The 23,055-nt window shown below is 37.2% G+C and overlaps 1 protein-coding gene across 1 annotated transcript; it reads left to right on the forward strand.

Moving 5' to 3' along the window:
- Window positions 1-2,507: 2,507 nt before the first annotated feature.
- On the forward strand, window positions 2,508-22,480 carry LOC121312931 (cartilage-associated protein-like). The gene is made up of 7 exons (XM_041244861.1): window positions 2,508-3,299; window positions 4,008-4,157; window positions 5,619-5,790; window positions 6,722-6,850; window positions 8,024-8,169; window positions 8,980-9,063; window positions 22,054-22,480. The coding sequence occupies exons 1-7, from the start codon at window positions 2,844-2,846 to the stop codon at window positions 22,111-22,113; spliced, it is 1,197 nt and encodes a 398-aa protein (XP_041100795.1). The 5' UTR covers window positions 2,508-2,843; the 3' UTR covers window positions 22,114-22,480.
- Window positions 22,481-23,055: the final 575 nt, after the last annotated feature.

Consider the following 23,055-nt stretch of genomic DNA (forward strand, 5'->3'; position numbering starts at 1 on the left):
AACAAAATGATAGTTATGTCCCTGATATGAGGAAAGTTTTGAGGTCATCGATGAAGCCTCTGGAATCTTTGAATGGGAATTGTTTTCTAAGAAGATATTTGTATATTCCTGATTTTGAATAATGTCTGAATGATCCAGTAGAATGATGATGATGATTATTATTATTATTAATAATAATAATATGTAAGAACAAGAATAAACAATGGAAATACCTTTAAATATAGCTGTAAAGTAAAAATGCGTGTTCTGTTGTTTTTTTTTTTTTTTTTACAAACCAAATCTGCTATGAACTACATAAAACAAGCAAAAAAAAGATGCATAGAAGCCAGCTTGCTTATCAGGAAAAGCCCCCCCCCCCCCCCCCCCAAGGCATGAAAGTTTTGAACGGGAATTTGGCAACTGAGCTTAATGGTGATGCAACATGAGGCAACTTACAAGAACATTTACCTAGATATGGCTGAAAGTTTCAAGTGGTTTCCTCAACAAGCTGCTTAAATGACACTTTGTTTGATTATATGACATATCAATACACTGTTGCTTCTGTAGCTGGTAGAATTACGTCACCCTAGGTTTGAGTCAAGGATATTTGGATAGATCTGATGAGCAGGTACGGGCAGGGTTATGTCAGGACTTGTATGTAGGAAGAACTGTCTTAACATACATGCCAAATAGCAAATGCCGAGAATTCAGCACTGCAGGCTATAGATCTGTAAACCTGTCCCTAACCAGAAAATGAAAGAAAGAAAGAAATCCTATTATTGCATATTAACTATTCATGTGTGGGTTTGTCCTGAACTAAGGAACAGAGGTTTCTCACAGTATATAACTTCTAAAAGTGATCTCCTTTAGCTTCCATTCGAATTCAAACAGTGGGGCCTATTTAATCAATCTAAATGTATATGTTTCTATCTTTGAGTATGAAGAAGTTCTGAAGGTTAGTATTTGAATGATTTAAATTATTGCTGTGTTTAGAGCCCCCCACTATTTAAATCAATTGTCTGAACCCCAGTGTCTCTTCAAAATCTAAGCAGGTTCTGTAAACCAAAAAAAAAAAATGTTGTGTTTAAGGAAAACAATGAGCAGAGTGCATTGCCTCCCAGCTATGTATGAACTCATCTACATTGTAAAAGGGCCAGATGGCAGTTTGTAAAGCAGGAGAGCACAGGCCACAACTTGTAGACACTAGATAGACACACCTCAGAGGAAGTTCCAGAGGTAAGGAATTCCATGGGATAAGGCCTACCGCTAAACACTGGCGTGCCACTAACATTCTAATCACTGTATACTGTCTAGCTCTTTACACTAACTGCATGGGTCAAAATTAGTACCAGGTGTTTTTTTTGTTTGTTTTAGGGTTTTTTTTAACAGAGTAGACCACTAACAGTGGAATTTTAAAACGTTAACATATTAAAACATAAAGGTACCTGAGACAAGTAAAATGTAACAGAATGCATTGCGGTGTGAGCTGAAAAGGCTGAACTGTTCCATGCTGTCTTAGTGCACATGGAGTCACATGATCCAGAGAAACGGCATGCAATCTGATAGGCAAATTGTAGGGATTTGGTCACTTTTGTGACTTGATGCTGGGTATTAAGTTTTACTTTGGCTGCTTTATCATATCATATCAAGTGAATAAAGCTAAACATTAATTTATGAAAAATTCTACACATATTGAAATGAACAGATTCCAACTGCTATTAACATGAACTATGAATTCTTATATCTGACTAATAAGCAGTTCACAATTGGATGAACTGTTATCTAGTAAAAATGTAATGGGCTTTGGCATACCTAGAAATCAGCTTTATTGCAACAATGTATAAACTACAGAACAAAAGTATACAGAAACATAGATAGTTACACTATTGTCTGTGTCCCATATTTGTGTTTATGTATAAGGGGATAAAGAAGGCTTCATATCATGTCTAAACTCTTATTGTTAACTCTCTTTTGTTAAAACAATTATATATATATATATCTTCCGATATATAATATATATATATATATATATCTCTATATATATATATATATATATATATATATACACACACACACACACACACACACACACACACACACACACACATTTGGAAGACAATTATTTGATGTTGTGTGCTTTTTAGAGTACTAATTGCATATAGTTTCTCTGGCAAAAACATTTCTCCTTCTATCATTGATTGTCTAGCACGTCATACAGCGTTCTCATTGGCTTAGTCACTTGTCTTGCTGACAAGGTTCTTTGTATACAACAGGTAAACATACAACTTATTACAACATATTTCACTTTAAACATAAAATGTTGCGAAATAATTTAAGGTAGTTTAGCTTTAATTGTTACAGGAGGGTTGATAAAACAAACACAAAAGTGAGCTTTTGTTCCTTAAATTTCAATTTGAAAACATTATTGCAATAGTTCATGAGCGAAAGTCGCCAAAATTTCCATGTAATGAATGTCCAGTGAAATTTCAGAATTACTCCAGCAGCCTTACACATTAAAAATAAGATGGATGGTATGATTTCTATTGCATCTTTCCAGAACAAGTTTTTTTTTTTTTTTTTTCACGCATGCATGACGTATCCTAACTCCAAAGCACAGACTTTATCGCTTACTACTGGCAACCGTATTCTGTGCAACCAAACATCCAGGACTTCATCCGTCCCTGCGAATCCAATCGCAGAAGGCTCTTCAATGCAAAGTTAACCCATCTTGAACACTGGGGACACCAATCCCCCCCTTCCCCCCATGCTCCTGGACCAAAAACGAACCCAGGCCAGGACTAACATTCTTACCTACGTAGTGGTGGAGCCCTGTGCAGACTTGGGAGCAAGGTAGAGTTGCTGCAATGGCAGTGCATCCATTACTAATTTGTACGCTTATTTTATTTACTTTTGCGTTCACCGTAAACGCGCAGTATGAGAACTACAGTTTTAGAAGTTTCCCTAGTCAGGAACTTATGCCACTGGACTCCGCTTACAAATATGCTTTGGACCAATACACCGGTGAGAACTGGAAAGAGAGCGTGGATTACATAGAAATTAGTTTGAGGCTGTACCGTTTGCTGAAGGACAGCGAGGCGTTTTGCAATTTCAACTGTAGTACCGTTCGGATGGACAATGAGGCGAAGTTTGCAGATTTTGCCGAACTGCAGGTATTCGGGAACATCATGAAACGGAACCAGTGTTTGAAGAGATGCAAACAGGGTCTGCCGGCTTTCCGACAGTCTATGCCAAGCAGAGATACAGTGGACGAATTCGAGAGACGAGAGCCTTACAAATTCCTCCAGTTTGCGTACTTTAAGGTAAATGCAAAAAAGTAAAGCCAATGTGTTATATATTCATAACCGGTAATATATTTATTTATATATTTTTTAAGAGTACCAATATAACTACATGTCTGTTTGTGTTCGCAATTCCGCAAATTTGGATTTTAGTATTGCTTTTTAAATCTCTTCTGTGAGGTTAAAGCATATACGTCCTAATCATATAGTTTTAGCGTTGTATGCTTTGATTACTGTTACACTGGGAATGCATGTTTTGTTTTTCATCAATTATTAGGCGATGAGTGGTTCTTTTGTGCCACGTACAGTTTACTGTCTCTAGTGGGCAAACCGTATAGCACGCAGAAACTTTGGGATACCGATCAGGGCTCTTTATGAATAGGCAGGCTATTCACGTCACAATATATTAATATTCCTTATTTTATATGGTCGTGCCTGCATTAAATCAAGATTATAGATCCCCTATAGCGAAATGGCACTGTTCAATTTTTTAAATATAATTTGTTATTTATTGACAGTAAGGCAGTAAGGAACATCATTTAGATTTATTTTGTCCCAAGGCCCATAGTGTTTCTTTGGTTATTTGCATCTTTATAAATGCAGCAATAAAGGATCATAGGCTATAGCAAAAATATGTTTTGTTTTACAGTATGCACCAACAGTTTTGCATTATTGTTGGGAATGCTAGCAAAAGTAGATCTACAGTTTGTTTTGTTCCTTTTATTTTAGTCTGACAACATTGCCAAAGCTGTTTCTGCAGCTCACACCTTCCTCCTGAAGCACCCTGAGGATGAAATGATGAAGAGGAACATGGCTTATTACAAGAGTTTACCTGGGGTTGAGGAGCACCTCAGAGATCTGGAGACCAAGGCCTACGAGGCAAGTGAGCAGTGCTTGGCATACAGGGCTGGGGAATGGCAGTATTGTGTTGTGATTATCCACCTGGCTATTGTTCTTTGCGCTTCACTCTCTGGTGCTTTCTGATTCTGATTAGAGTGCTTTTATTTGGAAAGGATTAATGTGGAGCATTAGCAAACTAGTAAATGTAGCATCTGCATGCTTCCTTTCTGAAATGTCATATTACAGCACGCTTCTATAATAAGTTCATCTCCATTGTTATTGTTGAAACAGAATGGCTGAGACTTGCAAATAAGTGTGTAGCGGTATAATGTGTGCAGAAAGCAGGCTGAACTCCAGCAGTGATATGCGTTCTTTGCATGTGTTAAATCAACACCTGGGTGTATTGTTTTTGTCAAACAGCATCAGATATTACTACAAGTTGCAACTCCTGCTGAAAAAAAGGTTGTTTTTATATGAAAGGAAAATTAAAACAAGTAAAAAATAATTTAAGGACCTAAAAACTGTGCCCAAATGGTTTACTGGTTACACAACATTACCAGTTGTATTTCTTTCACACAAAGTCAAAGCAACTTGGCAACTTGGTGCAAAAACCTTCACTGCCAGTGAGCAAGACTTTAAGGCATTTCTGGAAATTAACTTTTTACAATTTCCAAATGGAATGAAAGGTTGCGTGTTGAGTTTACTAATGATTTCCTTCACATTTCGTTTCAGAACATTTTAAACACTGGTGAACACAATTAGGATAAACCTGTATCGGAACATTCATTAAACCCCTGAGAACAATAATAGACTGGCATAGCTGTAATGTGTGGATTCTGTACCCTGTGCTTTTTAGCTGCTGTGTTGATTACTGTCTTCACCCTTTCTGTTTGTTGTGTTGATTCCTGTCTTCACGCTTTCTGTTTGCTGTGTTGATTACTGTCTTCACCCTTTCTGTTCACTGTGTTGATTACTGTCTTCACTCTTTCTAGGCGCTGTGTTGATTACTGCCTTCACCCTTTCTGTTTGCTGTGTTGATTACTGTCTTCTCTGTCTAGGCGCTTTGTTGATTACTGTCTTCACTCTTTCTAGGCGCTGTATTGATTACTGTCTTCACTCTTTGTGTTTGCTGTGTTGATTACTGTCTATACGCTTTCTAGGCGCTGTGGTGATTACTGTCTATACTCTTTCAAGGCTCTGTGTTGATTACTGTCTTCACTCTTTCAAGGCGCTGTGTTGATTACTGTCTTCACCCTTTCTGTTTGCTGTGTTGATTACTGTCTTCACTCTTTCTAGGTGCTTTGTTGATTACTGTCTTCACGCTGTCTAGGCGCTTTGTTGATTACTGTCTTCACTCTTTCTAGGCACTGTGGTGATTACTGTCTATACTCTTTCAAGGCGCTGTGTTGATTACTGTCTTCACTCTTTCTAGGCGCTGTGTTGATTACTGTCTTCACTCTTTCTAGGCGCTGTGTTGATTACTGTCTTCACTCTTTCTAGGCGCAGTTTATCCGGGCAGTGCGGGCGTATAACGGGGATAATTTCCGCACCTCTGTCTCGGACATGGAGCTTGCCCTGCCCAGCTTCTTCAAAGCCTTTGACGAGTGTCTGGCTGCCTGCGAGGGGTCCAGGGAAATCAAGGAGTTCAAAGACTTCTACCCTTCCATAGCAGGTTTGCCATGAATTACCTTGTTGAAACACCACATTCTTCACCAAGAGTGCAGTATGTTTTAGGTTTTTCCACATACACATACAAAACTATTAAAATTAGGTGAAATCTGCACAACAGGAATTTACCAGTTTGAAATGAGGGATAAAAAGTAAAATTATCAAGAATAAATAGGTGTTAGTATATGTGTGTGTGTGTGTGTGTGTGTGTGTGTATATATATATATATGTATATATATATATATATATATATATATATATATATATATATATATATATATATATATATATATATATATATATATATATTAGCTCAAAGAGCCAACTGCCATACTATAATATATATATATATATATATATATATATATATATATATATATATATATATATATATATATATATACACACACACACAAAATTTGAGCCTTTTCAGTGTTGTTCCCCTTTCTTAACAGAGGTATTCTTACTGCAGCACATACTTTAAGTCCGGACTTCAAGACTGACCCTCGTACTGTTTTCAGAAAACGCTACCTAGAGTATTCCAGTGGTGTTCTGAAAACAGAATGTGTGCCATGAAAACGTATTCTGATAGCGTAGTGCACATGCAAACATTGATGTAATTCCTGCACACGTGATTATTAAAACAACTATATCCATATTTCTAGCAGTAATGATTGAACTTTTTGGACACACAGACGAGACTTGGTACCAGAACAATGGAAGCTGGGAGAACGACAGTTTTGTTTTGTCAGTTTTGTTATTTCAATGTATCTCCACAGATAAAAATGTTGGGGACTTCGCTATATACATATAGGGTACATGGTTATTAAACCCTTGCTAGATTGACACATGAATGCCAATTATTATTATTATTATTTACCATGTATTTTTTTTCTCTTTTGAAATCTAATTGAATTTGCTCTTTCTTTTTGCAGACCATTTCATTGAGGTTCTGAATTGTAAAGTGAAGTGTGAGAGTGACCTTACTCCAGTAGTTGGTGGCTTTGTTGTAGAAAAGTTTGTGGCAACCATGTATCATTACCTGCAGTTTGCCTATTACAAATGTGAGTATATGATCATTTTAATAATGGGCATCTATCAATACACATTTTATAAATTAATACTTTGTGTGTAGGTGTGCTTTTATTGTTATTAGAGATCTTGTGCAGTTAAGATCAGAGGACCGCAAAAGCTGATCGAGTCTGGCTGCTCAAAGTGACCAATTTTTAACAGCGATTTGGTTGATTTCCCATACGTGATTTCTAATGCTAATTATATGGCTTTTATTATTATGCTCCATTGTTGGAAACGTCTGTCATTAATCTATGGAGATTGACCCCAAGGGGAATCGCTGTTAATTGATGCTAGTTTGAAAGTAGTGGCGTCGTAACAATAGGACATTGTATTCTTAGAGTCAAGTTGAGTGTATGAGGTGTCTCTATATTAGAAGTTCATGGAGACAGGGGGTCCCCGAGTGGCTTACCTGGTAAAAGCACAGCTGTGTGGTGTGCAGGGTGAGTCATACAGCGCAGGTTCATGTCCTGGCTGTCTGAAGTGGCCGGTCGTCGCTGGGGGTTTCCGAAGGCAGCGTCACATTGGCTCTGGTGCTCCTATGGGTTAGGGAGGCAGCAAACCATGCTGGCCAGGCACCTAGTGAGCACAGAGTGGACGCATGTAGGGCTAGCATTTGTCCTCCAGAGATCACTAGCTCACTGACATCTGCTCACAAGTTCCTGGGTGCAGCTTGCAAAAAAAAAAAATTAAAAAAAAAAATCTGACTCAGTCGTACTGCTCCAAAAATATATTTTGATAGCTCAATATCACTTTCTAAGAGACTGTAAATAAACTAAATTAAGAGTGTGAGGGTCAGCCAGAAGGTCAAAGCTCAACATATAGGGTTCAGCAACTTTGTGAGTGTGTTTATTTTTTAACAAAGCCTGTGTGTGGATTTTGACAGAGAGATAATTACAGTAACTCTTCCATGTTGCTAATAGTTATTTGCAGTGGAATTTGAAGGCTGCAAGTGGTCAGTAGGAAGGTCAAGGGTCACTTGAATACTGCAAAACAAAAAAAGACATTTTGTATCAATTATGAGTTTGTTATTACATGGACCAACTCATCTTATTCATAATTAAGCAGCTGGAGCCAGGGCCTCACTTTCAGCATGTTACTTCACCTTTTACAATTTTAACAAAAAAAAAAAAAAAAAAAAAAAAAAAAACTGTGCTTCTTTCCAGTAAATGACCTGAAACATGCAGTGCCCTGCGTAGCGAGCTACTTGCTGTTCGACCCCAGTGATGAAGTGATGAAACAAAACATGGTCTATTATCAGTACCACAAGGAGAAATGGCATCTCACAGATGAAGACTTCCTGCCAAGACTTGTAAGTGTAGAGTTTTGGTGTATGAGATTCTTTAGTGGTGGGTGTGTAGGATACAATGGCTTTATAACAAACTACAATCTATCATGGGTTTACATCTCACACATTTTCCTAACACGCCAAGGTTGACATGCACTGAACTGTTAACAGAAATCTATTTTTCTTCCAAGAGAATGTGGATGCATGTCAGTTCAATACAATATAAGCATTTGGACTAACCACTATTTCAGTGTCCCTTCAAACCAACATATAGGAAGGACCATGGTAACTTTTTGCCCAATGGTAAAGGACCCAGAACAGGTCGTAAAAGACATGAGAGGTCTGTGGCAATACAGTATGTTCCTGTGGGAACTATCTGGGGGGACGTTGGTGAACCTGGCGGGACAATTCACAGAGAACATGCATTTCTAAACTACGCCAGAATAGAGCCTGTCCAGGGACTAAACGCGACACCCTTTTGAGTTCAGAACATGACACTCAATGTATTTTGTCACATGCAGACCCAAATGTAACCAAAGCTGTCATGCCCCTCGCAATAACAGTGTCGGCATGTCCATTATTTTAAAGGTTCCTGTGCACATCCAGATGTGTTTTGTTTTCGTTTTAATATAATCCATGTATCCTTGTGCTACAGGAACACTTCAAAGATACAGCCTAATGAAATGCAATATTAAAAGATATAGAATAATCTGCAACAAGAGAGACTGTTTATCCCATTATGAGGGAGACATCCCATTTATGTATTTATTTTCTGTAACTTTTCAACTCGTGTGAGTGTGTGCGACATTTTCATTTTTTCTGTTTTCTTTTCAGGAGGCAGTACGATATTTTAACGAGACCACAATACAGCTGAATATTCTTGAGTTTGCGTCCCAACATTTGCTGCCTGATGATGAGGTAAGTTTTACTGTTGGGGAGTCTTCATAATACTTTGTAGAAAAGCATATTGTTGTAGGCATCTTTCCGGCAATGTTAGCTAGTTTTAAAATCAGACCTTTTTTTCTGCACACTGAAAAACCTATACAGGTGTGGTTTTAGTTTTTTCCGCGTTGTATCCCAGCAGCACTTTACCTCCTAGAGGATATAGGAAATATATCAGTTAAAAATACCACATAGAACTAATTTGGCGTGTGTTACAACAACTAGAGAATAGTATTATCAGGGGCGGGGGGCCCCGCATGAACCACATGAAGCACATGAGCCATGGCATTAAACATGCATATAAGTAACAGAACTTGCATGATTACAGTATTTACAACTTTATTTTGAGTTAAATGTCCCTATGAAAACGGTTGAAAGAACTTCTGTGAATTAATCAATTACAGTATTGTACAAACTCGGTACAACTTCTATAGTTTGATTGAAATAAGAATTAATAAAATAACTACAGCGTTATTTTCACAAAAACAATCCAACCACAAACTGTTGACTATACTTTTAGTTACTGGCTTGTACTGTCTAATATGATGGATTAAACAGCAAAAGTTAACAAATATACATTATACATAATTAACTCATTGAGCAAAAACAATAATAAACAACTTGGTTTCACACAGCATTGTCGATTGTTTTGCATGTAAAAACACAGGCTTTGAAAGTTCTGCTGACAAGCTTGCTGTCCCAAGTAGCCTGAGCTTTAAAGCCTATAAAATGAATTTTTCACTTCTCACTCATTGTGAACTAATAATGTAACTAGCTGCACTTGCGGTAATTGCGAATGAATGAATGAATGATCCATTTCCAGTCAGAGTTCAGTCATGTGAAGCAACAGTGCTGAGTTATCCACTAGTCTTTTTAATAGTTTTTATCCCTGCAGTACCGGTAATAAGTGTCGAGTTACGAGTAAAGCATGGTGTTGAATAAAAAAATGGAGAGGCAGGATGCATATATTTTATATGGAGAAAATCCAGGACCAAGACTGTGTCGAATTAAGAGAAGGTGTCGAGTTATACGCCCATCAATTTAACCAAGGTTGACTGTATATACACTTTTGTTTTGCAATTTGTGTCTTATACAGTCAATCAAATGGGGTAAGTAGACAATTGTCACTGTTTTACACCAAATCTAATTTAAGGATACATGAGTAATGCTTTTAATTGTTAATTTTATAAATGTAAATGTATTATTTCCTAAGAAAGTAAAAACTGAAAACTGGGTTTTGAACTCCAATCCATGAACACCACTATCTTTGGTGCTGCAGTAAGTGTGGCTGAAAACAGTCACCACTCACCTTCATGTACACAGTACAGAGTTTATTATGATGATGCTGTTGAGACGCACGTTCCTCTGGGGCTCTCTGTGCAAGATATGCAGGTGGGCTGCATTGAAATTAGGTTACTTCATAACTAGTAATAATGCTACCCCCTTAAGGGTGAATTCATATTTAGTGCCCAACAAAGAGAACAACCTCATAGATTGTAATCTGTATTTTTAGTATCTTTTTCATAAAAATGAAAGTAAAAGAACTTGATATTTAACAGTGTTATATATTATCTCTAAACGACTTGTGAATAAATATTTCATTTGTTTAGCAGCTCAAAGGTTAGTATAGAAATGTACCCATGGCCATGTGATTTGTAGATCTCGTAAAAATTCCCATTTCTGAAAGAATAGTGTAAGTAAACATATTTTATCACTTAAGTTAATACAGAAAATGTTTGCCTTAATGGTAAATTATTGAACACACTGCATAGAGTGGCACAATTTCTTTATAGTGTCTTCAACGAAAGACACCAACTGCATCAAAGATCAGAAATACTTCTGCTAAAGATCACTAGTCTGTACAGTACAAAAGGGGACATTTTCACGTGTATTTATTTTGTTTGATTAATCACTCATGGTGAAAATAGAATATAAAAGGTGGACTTACAAATTTAAATATTCTACAATTTAGCTTTTATGTTTTTTTTTAGGTAAGTATTTAAATATTTAGTAACTGGAGAAAATGTAATTGCTGCTGCTTTTAATAAGAATGGTTTAATCGTGACATATCTTAAAATACCTACTTGTGTTTCAAGAAATTCACAAAGCTCTCATTTTGATTCTGTGCATCCATTCTAAAAACTTGTAATTATGTTTTAAGAATTAGTTATTGGTGTCCTAGGCCAACAGTTTGTCAGTCTCAAACTATTGTGACTTAATTTATATATTAAATAATGAGGGAAAATTGTATTGGTTAATCCAATTATTTTGCCTTTTATTGTAACAGTGGTACCATTCAGTAGAGCGACAATTGTAAAATGGTGCTTGAGCTGAAGCCTCCAGACAGAAGGGGTACAGTTTTAAACAAAGGTTGAAAACGACTGATCTAAGTTGTAAGTATGCAAAGGTAACTCTAAGTTGTTGTTGCAGTAGAGGGAGGGAGGCCAGGGTGTCCTCGGCTCACCGCGCACTAGCGACCCCTGTGGTCTGGCCGGGCACCTGTGGGCTTGCCTGTAAGCTGCCCAGAGCTGCGTTGTCCTCCAATGCTGTAGTCTGCAGTGTGTAAAGATACGGGCGGCTGACAGCACACACTTCGGAGGACAGCGGGTGTTTGTCTTCGCCCCTCCCACGTCAGCGCAGGGGTGGTAGCGGTGAGCTGAGCCCAAAAATAATTGGACATTACTAAATTGGGGAGAAAATAATAAAAAATAATTGGCGACGACTAAATTTATATAAAAAAAAAAAGGGGGGGGGGCTTGTTACCAGGAGGTTCCCAGCTCAGCCAGTGACTCATCTTGACCCTGAGCAAGTCGCTTAACCTCCTTGTGCTCTGTTAAGACTTACAGCCGAGGTCCTGCTGTAAGTGACTCCTCAGCAGCAGTAGTTGTGATGCATAGTTCACCACCTAGTCTTTGTAAATCACGTTGGATAAAAGCATCTGCTAAGTGACTAATTAATAATAATAATAATTAATAATAATGTTCATGTTATATCATGGCTAACCACAAGGTGGCACCCCATACAAGTTTAGAGCAGAGCAGGATACTGCAGTACAAAGGGCCCAGTGTGAAAGGAAGTGTACAACTAGTTTCCAAGAATTCCCAGCAAGGTCATATTGTTGATCTCCTTTATATAGTTCGAGCTACATTGAACCAACACCTATATTTATCCTTTGTGTGTGCACAAGTATTCCCTTCCAAACATTCCAACAAATTATGTGGTTTAGAATGATGGTCCTACAAGATAAGATCAAACTCCTTATTAACCAAACTCCAGATTTCAAAAATGAATGTACACTCCAGGTACCAGATTTTGAAATTATTGTAATTGGTATTTTTACCCCTGAAATTGGTATAAAGGGAGTCAATATATTTATAGTGTTTTTATTAACCATAAAGGCTTTAGGCTTCAGTGTATTAGATAGTCCTATTAAATAAAGCAAAACACAAGTTTTATCTTTTTTTACATTTTACTTTTGTATGAACAACAAACACAAACTATATATATATATATATATATATATATATATATATATATATATATATATATATATATATATATATATATATATATATGGACTGGACTGGAGATGAGGGCTATAGTGGAAAATTAATAACAGAAATATTCAAGTTTATGTATAAAATTACCCACACAATATAAAAGGAATTAAACATCTTTTTTTTTTTTTTTTGTAAATGGTAGAACATACATATGTAATTTTTATGAACAAAAATCCCTGATATATTGTGAAATGTTGTTATATATTTTTTTGTAGGGTTAGCGAATCACTCTGTGCTGTTAATCAAGGCAGCAGAACCCCGGGATTGCTATCCTTTCAGGTTTGTTTTTCACAGCAGACCCTGTACTTTTTTGTGGTCTCTGCTTACCTTGTGTGGGAGGGAGTGTAACAAAGCCTTAAAACAGGAGACCCCTTCTGAACCTCCCAAAATTTTGCGGACCACCATGTACTACAGAACTATCATAGTGACGCACAGCCGCTATGCAAGGACATTCTATTAATTTTGCTTTCCAGTGTTGTGTGGCAATTGATAACGATTCCATACGGCAAATTGATTAACTTAACTAATATGAGATGGCTGGTGCTGTTTCAGCAATGTCACAGCCTGAATGTCTGGTTGGAGTTTTAGCTTTAAAGAGCTGTCACATGAAAGCTCTGTTTATGGAGGGAGATCACTGTCAGAAATATTTGTATGCATAAAAATAATTTGTACTTGTAATTACAGGTACAAATCAAAAAGTTACGAATACGACTCACAAAATTATGAGTTGGATAGAGCGCAAAATCACTGAAATACGTTAGAGGTCACAGGACAAGCTGTTGATTGGGGGAACAGCACATGCGTCCATCACCTTGCACTGCTGGTAGACGGGAAGGAGTGGCTGCATGTTGGTGAAATTTGTAGAATTTTCAAAGTGGGAATATGGCGCAAAGTCGCCTAATAGATGGACAGTCTCAGTCTCAGCAAAGATCTTCTATATCAGGGGTCTCCAACCCTGGTCCTGGAGAGCTACTGTGGCTGCTGGTTTTCATTTCAACCAATATCTCAGTTACTTAATTGAACCAATTATTGGCTTAATTAGTCAAGATTAACAGTTGTTCTAGATCTTTAGCCACTGATGATGTAGACACCTATAAGACCTTCTGGATAGGCGCTCTCCAGGACCAGGGTTGAGACCCCTGCTCTATATACACCAGATAGTAAACTCCCCCATTTTTTCCCCATCCTTGCCCGATGAGGTACATCATGGGAATCCAAAGAGTTTGGTGGCGACTTTTATCATATCTAATGTAAAGTCTACTTCATTTTCTATTCAAAGCTTTCTCTTTTGGAAACGATACAGTTTTTTAGCAAGATTCATGTGGATGTGTTCAGAGACACCGCTCCTCAACACATATGTGTTATTATTTCTGTAATCAGTGTTTTCACTTGGCCTGACAAGAGTTCTTTATTGGTGAAGTGCTGTCCGAAATTGCCGGCTCTCATGAATATTCATGAGCAGACAAGATGGAGCCGTGGTTTGGCTCTCAAGGGGTTGGGATAGCCAGTGATCAAGATTCCATATCTTTGATATCGGGTAGATTGTAGTAATGTTTGATTTGAATGGGAAGAAATATTATTTTTAAAAATTGGATTTAATTCTACATTTATATCCATAGATCAAATATAAAGTTTAAGAGAATAATAAGTAAGTGATGTTGTGTGTGGCTTTAACAAAGGGGATTTTCAGCAAGGTCACGAGAGAAGTCCACATGCCATGTAATATTTTTATTTTTATATTGTATCATGTAATAGCAGAAATGTAATTATGAATAGGTGAACTGTTCTTATTTTGCTTTATTCATATATTTTATATACTGTATAAGAGAATAAGCAATTTAAAATCCATGCTTTACAGTAGCGACTGTTTTGTTGAAATACTTGTTGAATTTAATCTAAACTGATCATAATGCACATGGCCATGGAGCAGCCATGGATGCAGATAATGCCTTGTGTCTGTCTGTACCTTTTTGGCAATCCACCAGGCTCCGACCTCTGACTGTTCCGCCCTGGTTCATCACAATTTTTTTAATAACTTGGAACTTTTTAAAATGAAACAGTGTTATTAATATACATGGAGATACAATGTGTTTTTTTTTTTTTTTTTTTTTTTAAATAAGACACTATTTTAAATCATTAAGGCATTAACAATGGATCATAAAGTCTAATTAATAGTAGGCCTAAGCCTAGTTGTAGTGATTGAAATAATGTTAATAATGATAATAATCAATTTAAAATATACCTAATTAACCTAATAAATAGACCTAATTAACCCGCTATGAAAAAGTTAAATTGAGTTGCCGGCAATCTCGTTCACTCTTGGTCGCTGGCTATGTCATCCCTGATAATGAAGCGAAAGATAAAACCACGCCACTATCTTGTCTGTTCATGAATATTCATGAGAGCTGGCAATCTCTGACAGCATTTCGGCGATAAAGAGTTCTTGTCAGGCTAGGTGAAAACGTGGAACGTAGAAATAACACGTATGTGCCAAGGATGGGTGTCTCCAAATAAATCTAGGTGAATCTTGCTAAATAAAATTGAATTGTTTTCAAAACAAAGCTTTGAATAGGAAATGAAGCAGACTTTACATTGTAGAAATAGGATAAGTCGCCACCAGAACTTTTTGGATTCCCGTGATGCACCGAATTGGCGGGGATGGGAAAAAAAAGGGGGAGTTGACTATCTTGTGTATATAGAAGATCTTTGCTGAGACTGAGACTGCCTATCTATTGGGTGACTTTTTGTGCCATAATCCCGCTTTGAAAATTCCACCTACACATTTCGCCAAGCTGTGGTTACCATAGCAACGCCTTTAGAAAGGGACTTCCCAGCATGGTGAATTGCCATGGTAACAAGCAGCTTTTATGAGATGCTCAAGGTTTGTGCATCATGCAGCAGTGAGGAAGCTTTCTGTCATTGCACTTTCACAGGTGAAAACAAGTTGCGACTTTTAAATACTATCACTAACACGTCTGTGGACTTAAATGTATTTAATATGCTTAAATGTGTCTATTTTGCAATTAAATAAAAAAAAATGCTTTTTTTTTTTTTTTTTTTTTTTTAGCTATTGGAAATTCGTGGTGAGGCCATGCCTCGCTGACGAGCCACCTCTGTACTCCATGCCACTTGCTTCATTTTCACTATCTTTCCTGTTCAAAGATGCTGTTTTTATCCAGCGATGCATTGTTGATACTTCCCACTTGCAGGGTGAACCATATATCCAGTGCTGTACTTTAAGTACTGTAAAGCCATAAATATTTGCAAGCTTGTTATTGTTTTTCAAGTATGAAAAAAAACAAAAACATTTTTGGCACAAAATCAATTTCCGCTAACAATACGTACTTCATATTTTGCAACAGGTCGCCAACATTTCTGGAGCAAAATAGGTTTTATAGGTATGATTCGCCAAATATTCTTGGCTTTACAGTATTTTGTTACAGCACTGTGGAAGATACTGCAAGTACTGTCACTGCTTTCGTAATCCTCCAAACACAGCTAAAACTCTTCAATCTCCCAATCGATGTACGTTGCCATATTTTTTTTGCAATCAAATACCAATATAAAACAAAGGTAAACAAGCAAATTTGCAAAAATAATAAAATGAGATACTATGTAGAGTCGACACCGCTTAGAACAGGCGTGTTTGTGTTAACGTGATTCACCTGCAGTAAGTGATGGACGGTATAAACTCCCACACAATAAACTGACACTCAAACTGTCCCCCAATCACCAGTACAGCAATCAAAACAAACAAGGATGCATGCTGTTAAATATTAAGACCCTCATTACACTAATAAAAAAGATGTATTAAAACCTATGAATGCAATAAAAAGTACATGCAAAAAAGAAATGCAAGTGCAGAAATATACAGAACAGGCAGGCTGCATTACTGCAAACTGTTTCTGGCGAAAGGCTGTGATACGCATCTGGATGATCATTTTTTGCAAGTATGGATGGCAAACTCAGTGTTTTTAAAAAAAAAAAAAAAAAATCCCAATTTGGCTCTATCCAGATGCTGCTCCATAGCACACCACTGTGTTACAAGCGCAGCACGCATGCTTACAGCATCGGTGTCTGTTTCAGGCAGAGCGTCCTGGTTGCTAAGGTGACACAGCTGAGAATTCTTCCTCTGACATCCCCGCTGGTGTTGTCAGAGTTTCAGTTTAGGTTGTATTTTCATCAGCACTGTCCTCCTCAACTAAGTAAACCCCAGCTTTTTTGAAGCAACGTTGCATTGTTTGCTGACTGGCAGTTCCAATGATGCTTTAGCAAGCGCACAGTATCTACCAGAGATGTTTTATTTACACACTGAATTTTTGTGCTGATGCTCGTAGCGTTTCGCTTTCCAGCCATGCTTGCTGTTGCTGTTGGTGCTGTTTTTTCAAACTAAACCCAACACTGTGTACAGGGATTAAAATAGCCAAGGTACAGTACAGGGATAATCGCTCAGTAACGAGGTGCAAACAGCTGACTGATCGATCTGTCAAGCTTTTACTACAGTAAAGTGCTTCCTTTTGTATTGAAATGTATGTGAATGGCAAGGTAACAAGGTTAAAACAGCTGATTGGTGGATTAGTAGGAATGATTACTACGGCAGTGCATTTGTTGTTTGTTGTTGTTGACCCAAACAGTTGAGTTTGCCAGAAATATATGGATTACTTAACTCGGAATAAACAATGCCTTTGTTATTGAATTCAGTGGGAATGGCAAACGCTATGTGTACGATGTAAATAGCTGCCTGAAGTAACCCTGTACGGTGTTAGTGGCGGATACTGTATATGCTTTAAATAGTAGATTGTTTCCTGTGGTATCTCCAACTCGTCTCGATGTCTTCACAGATTGGGATTTTTGGACAGAACTCAATTGGATAATAGTCGCATAATGATTTCGATCTGTCCTGCCCGACTTCAAAACACATATCACATTACTAACAATGCATCAGGGCATGTGTACAAGGAGATCAGATTGGGGGAAAAAACAAACAAACCATAGAATAGACAGCAAACCTTGACATTCGCAGGAACGGCATGGCATTGCAAGTGCTCTTTCGTTTGACGTACATGTGTACATCCTGGAGCTGAAGTGGTTAAATCGGCTAAAGATCCATAACTGGTGCAATATGTAAAATAATAATGTTCTCATTAGGTTTGTTATTGATGCAAGTATTGATGAAATTGCGACGTGTTTTACCATATATGTACTTTCATTATGCTATTAACATTTAGGCAGTAGTGTGATATACATCTTGGTTGCCACCATGTTTTTGTGACTCCCATGATTCAGTTGGTAATTACAGACATTAATATGATACTGTAAGTTGTAGAAGGTGTGTAGGTTACTTAGAATGTGTTTTCTCTAAGTTCACATGTGGTAATACATCAAAACGGCTGATCTCGCACATTCAGTTTCCCTACAGAGAAGAACTGCAGATTAGAGTGAAAATGGGTTTTCAGTCAATTGCTCGGTTCCACAGTATGACTGGTGCCACCGACTGTATTAAAGCACCAAGAGTGAGTTTATGTCATTTTGTCAACAGAAAACAGTACCGTTCAATTACTATACAGGTTATATCTCATGCCCGTCGCCAACTAACAAATATTGTGGCTAAATTGCCAGGCAGAACCCATAATTAATGTATTCTTCAGAACAGCAGTGTGGGCACTCGCTTTGAAAACAGAGCAGTGGCAGATGGCTTTATTTGTCACAAATGGCTATATAGGGGTGTTTTAAATGCAAATTTCCAAATGTGAACAAGTGAAGTGACGTTGATTTATTAAGACCTGTTTAGAAATGTGAGTACGAGTGGCTTACACAAGACTGATAAATCAGTATTTAATTATGGATGCAAATAAATCAAGTCATTTGTTCACTCACAATTAATAAAGTCTGGCCCAGGTGAGATGATGGAGACTTGATTTAAGCTTCTTCTCCAAAAAACAAAACAAACAAACAAAAAAAAAAATCCACTGGAAAAAACTGCTACTCTTGGTTTGGTTTTACCTTGATAAGCGCCAATCTTGGACTCTCTAATGATGATGGTCCTTGATTAGTGCTTCTCCGATTCTGTGAAACCAGCAGTATATATGTTTGTTTAAAGTGTTGATGTGCACCTTTTCAGTATCCTTTCATACATACACCTCCTGCATGTGTGTCAGCTGAGAGAGTGGAATTTGTTTTTATTTTGTAGATTGGCACAAAACTTTGTGTAAACATTCAGAATCTTGGCCCACTTCTGGTGCCTGTAAACTGACAGGAATAGAACTTGGTCAGCAATGACCTTAAAAGGTATTGTTTTCAGCTTGGCTTGCATAGCAGGCCAGTGTTTCTCTCTCTCCACACACACACAGGACCCCTCTCCTGAGGAGGGAGGGAAATCACCAAATATTGACTTCAGACAGACACACAGATGAAGTTTCCATGCCAGTGTGTGTGTGCATTGCTGCTCTCCAGTGGCAGAAGGCAAAAAGAACTGTATTGAAACCATGTTGCAGTTTAAAATAAAATGCCAGTATGCGATGACTGATACAAAGTGTATCTGAACCAAAAGACAAATACATTGGTTAAGGTAACTATATTATTAATTAGTCATTTAGCAGACGCTTTTATCCAAAGCGACTTGCAGAGACTAGGGGGGAAGTATGCTTCAACAATAGCTGCTGCAGAGTCACTTCCAATAGGACCTAGGTTTTCCATCTCAGCATCATATAGTTGCTCTGTTTAACTGTGTTACAAATGATGGTTAGGGCGTACAAGCATCTATATGAAATTGCTAAATCTATATTTTTTCTGTGATTTGCCGTAACACCCTGTTTGTGAGTGTGAGATTGTTAGGAAACCAAACATCCTAGAAAGTGAGGCGGGTGTAGCTCCTTCTTGCTCTTCACCACACTTGTCCGCTTCTCCTGAATACTTGCTGTAACACTGGGGAAAAAAAGTACTTGTGTTTATCCTGATCGCTTGCCAGTTAAAGCCCACTCTAAACCCAGACCTGATGATGCAAACATTTCTTTACGTTTTGTGTGCACTGTGTTCATGTTTTAATATTAAATATTATATTATATCGGTGAATAACTGGATTTGGTTCAGAGTTTAAAAAGCGCGTGAGACGCTTACAAATTTAAGTTACAGCACAGGGTGTTTTAAACCACTGTGACAGAAACAAGCTAGGTGCAGTGTAACGTAATGTTGCTTATCTTATCATTTAAAGCAAATTTACAGGTTATCACTTTGAATAGATAAGTAGGGTCCTACAAGTGCAAGGCAAATTAGTTAGCACTGCTGTGTGCACTCTATCAGGATTTGGGGAACCAATGATAAAAGACTTTTTTAATTTATTATTTTATTACTGTATTAATTGTCTAGCTGATCTGTATCTTGTTATTACTTTAACCAGCATTTTTCTTTGACCTTTAAGAGCAGCACGTGTAAATCGATAATGTATTAATTTGCCTCTACACAGATCGGTACTTTTTTTAAAGCTCACTGAAAATCCTTTGCCTAGGTTAAAGGATAAACGGTAGTAACTGCAGTGCAATTGTTGGTTTATCTATTGCAACTTTGTTCGTAGTCACTTTATCCATAACTGTTAAACAGCCAGTAAGTTTAGAAATACTAAAAGAAACTTGATACATTTAGTGTCAAATGTCTGGACTACAAGATTTTTTTTCTTTCTCAAAATACTTGTTCACTTGGAAGTTTATTACGGCAAAGTTTAATAGCAAAACCACTATGTTGTCTTTCAAGTAGAGCATGTGATATCCTAACAATGGCATTGCTCCAAATGTTTGTCTAATTTCCTTAGTTTACTTTGCTGTCTTGCAATATGTTTAGTACAAGAAACACATTTTTTATTTTTGAAAGTTTTGGAAAGGTGACATACTTTTTAACTCGTGGTATTTTGATGTTAGAAGGCTATATTCATAAAAAAATGAACATTCAGATAAATCCATGCTGTTTACAAGAAGCATAGTGCTTCACTTGATGTTAGAAGGCAATATTCATTAAAAAATGAACATTCAGATAAATCCATGCCGTTTACAAGAAGCATAGTGCTTCACTTCCTCCAATATTTCTATTACAGGTGCTACCTCTGGGATCAGTTTCCCAAACATCCCAATATTGGTCACTCTTGGTGAAAGCAAGGGTGTCCTCAGTTCGCCGTGCACTAGCGACCCCTGTGGTTTGGCCCGGGCGCCTGCGGGCTTGCCTATAAGCTGCCGCCGGAGCTGCGTTGTCCTCCGACGCTGTAGCTCCGAGGTGGCTGCATGGTGAGTCTGGACAGCGTTTGTTCGTCTTCGCCGCTCCCAAGTCAGTGCAGGGAAGTTAGCAGTGAGCCGAGCTTAAATAAGAATTTGATATTCTGAATTGGTAGAAAATAATAATAATAATAATAATAATAATAATAATAATAATAATAATAATTAAAAAAAAAAAAAACAATTGGCAACCACTAAATAAAAAAAATAAAAAATCATAAAAAAGCAAAATAAATAAAACTGGCTGAGTTGTTTCACCAACACGAAATAGGCCAATTCATTTGTTCCGAGTTTGAGTACAGTCAATATAAAGTTGTAAATCCCTGGAGGAAACTCTGTCTTGCTGTTTTAAAGCTTTCCTGGTGAAATTAGCTAGTTTTGTGTCTCTGGCAGGCCAAACTCTGGGAAGGCTTTTAAAATACAGAATTCAAAATGTTTTTGTAACCTTTTCTCCGTGCTTCCACAAACTTATTGATATGCTTGTTGCATTTAAGAAGCATCACATTTAATTTGACTGTCCCCTTCCTTTTATACAGTATGATGTTTCCAGTCATTCTGAGTAGTTTATTAGAATGAATCCAATATATTTTGTTTTGTAAGCCTGGGCAGTGCTCTAGATCAGTGGTCTACTTTGGTAAAGTAACCTTTTTATTGTACCAGGCCGGGCAATGACATGGAAGGCACTAAGGGTGTGCAGGTGCCCGGTAGATCACACACATGTCAGTTGTGGTGGTTGTGCAAAAATGTGGGTTAAAGGTTAATCTGAAGAGATTCTGCCAATTTTATTAAATGAGCCTGAGCCCTTAATCTAGGCAGGACTTGGTCACCACAGGAGAGTAGCAGTGAGTAAATACTTTATTCCCCAAATGAGAAGTGGGTACACTCAGTGTGCCAGTGTTTCTCCTTGACTACACAACTGGTCTACAAGATGTAGGCACTTTATGAGGTATGCTGTCACTCGGGGTCATATGATGTACCTTGAGGCAGAATCTTGTAATTTTCCATGGTTAAGAAGTCATAGGCAGCATTAAATGTACCTGTACTTCTGTTCTGTGGGTTTCATTGAGATGCAGTATAATGGTAACCCCATGTTCTCTTTTTTTTAACGTTTTGTGATTTAAATTTTTTTGTTTTTTCCCAATTTATAGGCGGAAGTGGTGGAATTTCTTGACGAACTTCTGGAGACTGATATTGGCCAATCCTGGTGACAGAAACTGACTTTCCAAAACAGTCAAAAGAAAAGAATATGCTTTTTCTTTTGTGAATTTAGTGCTCATAAAGCTCCCTTTCAAATCTCTGTTAGCACTCCTAAATACTGAGCACCCCCTGCCTTTTTAAATGAGAGCACCAATTGTTCTATATTTTGTGGTGGTTTGTGTTAAGTGGACTAGTATTCTCTGCTTCGCCAGACCCTAGTGGCCATCAAACAAATTACACTTGGTCTGCATATGTAAAATGGATTAATTTGTCTACTACAAAAACCTATTTTAACATTTCGGCCAAGACACATGATCTCTCTGCTTCATATGTATTGATTTTTCACTCTTGTTGTAAGCCTATGCTTTTACTTTTTTATTGTTTTTTAAAAAAAAAATGTTTTACTGAATACTTGTGTGGGGTTCATGTTTTGGTTTTTTAAAATAATAAAAAAAAATGTGTTACATGTTTGTGTTATACTAACTTTTATAACGTATTGTAACCTTGTTCTCTGTAGCTATTATTTATCTATATATATCTTAGGTATATATATATATATATATATATATATATATATATATATATAATTTATTTTTAATTAATTACACAGTGCCTATAGAAAGTCTACACCCCCTTTTCAAAATGTTCACCTTTTGTTGCCTTCTAGTCTGGAATTAAAATAAATATATTTTTCATTTATCTACACATCCTACCCCACAACTTCCAAGTGAAAAAAATATTCTAGAAATTTGTAGAAAATTAATTAAAAATAAAAACTGAAATAGCTTGGTTGGGTAAGTGTCCACCCCCCTTGTAATAACAATCCCAAATTAGGTCAGGTGTAACCAATCACCTTCAAAATCACACACCAAGTGGTCTCCACCTGTGTTAAATTGTAGTGATTCAAATGATTTCAGGATAAATTCAGCAGTTCTTGTAGGTTCCCTCTGCTT

The sequence above is a fragment of the Polyodon spathula genome, chromosome 3 (assembly GCF_017654505.1).
Source record: "Polyodon spathula isolate WHYD16114869_AA chromosome 3, ASM1765450v1, whole genome shotgun sequence".
Lineage (NCBI taxonomy): Eukaryota > Metazoa > Chordata > Actinopteri > Acipenseriformes > Polyodontidae > Polyodon > Polyodon spathula.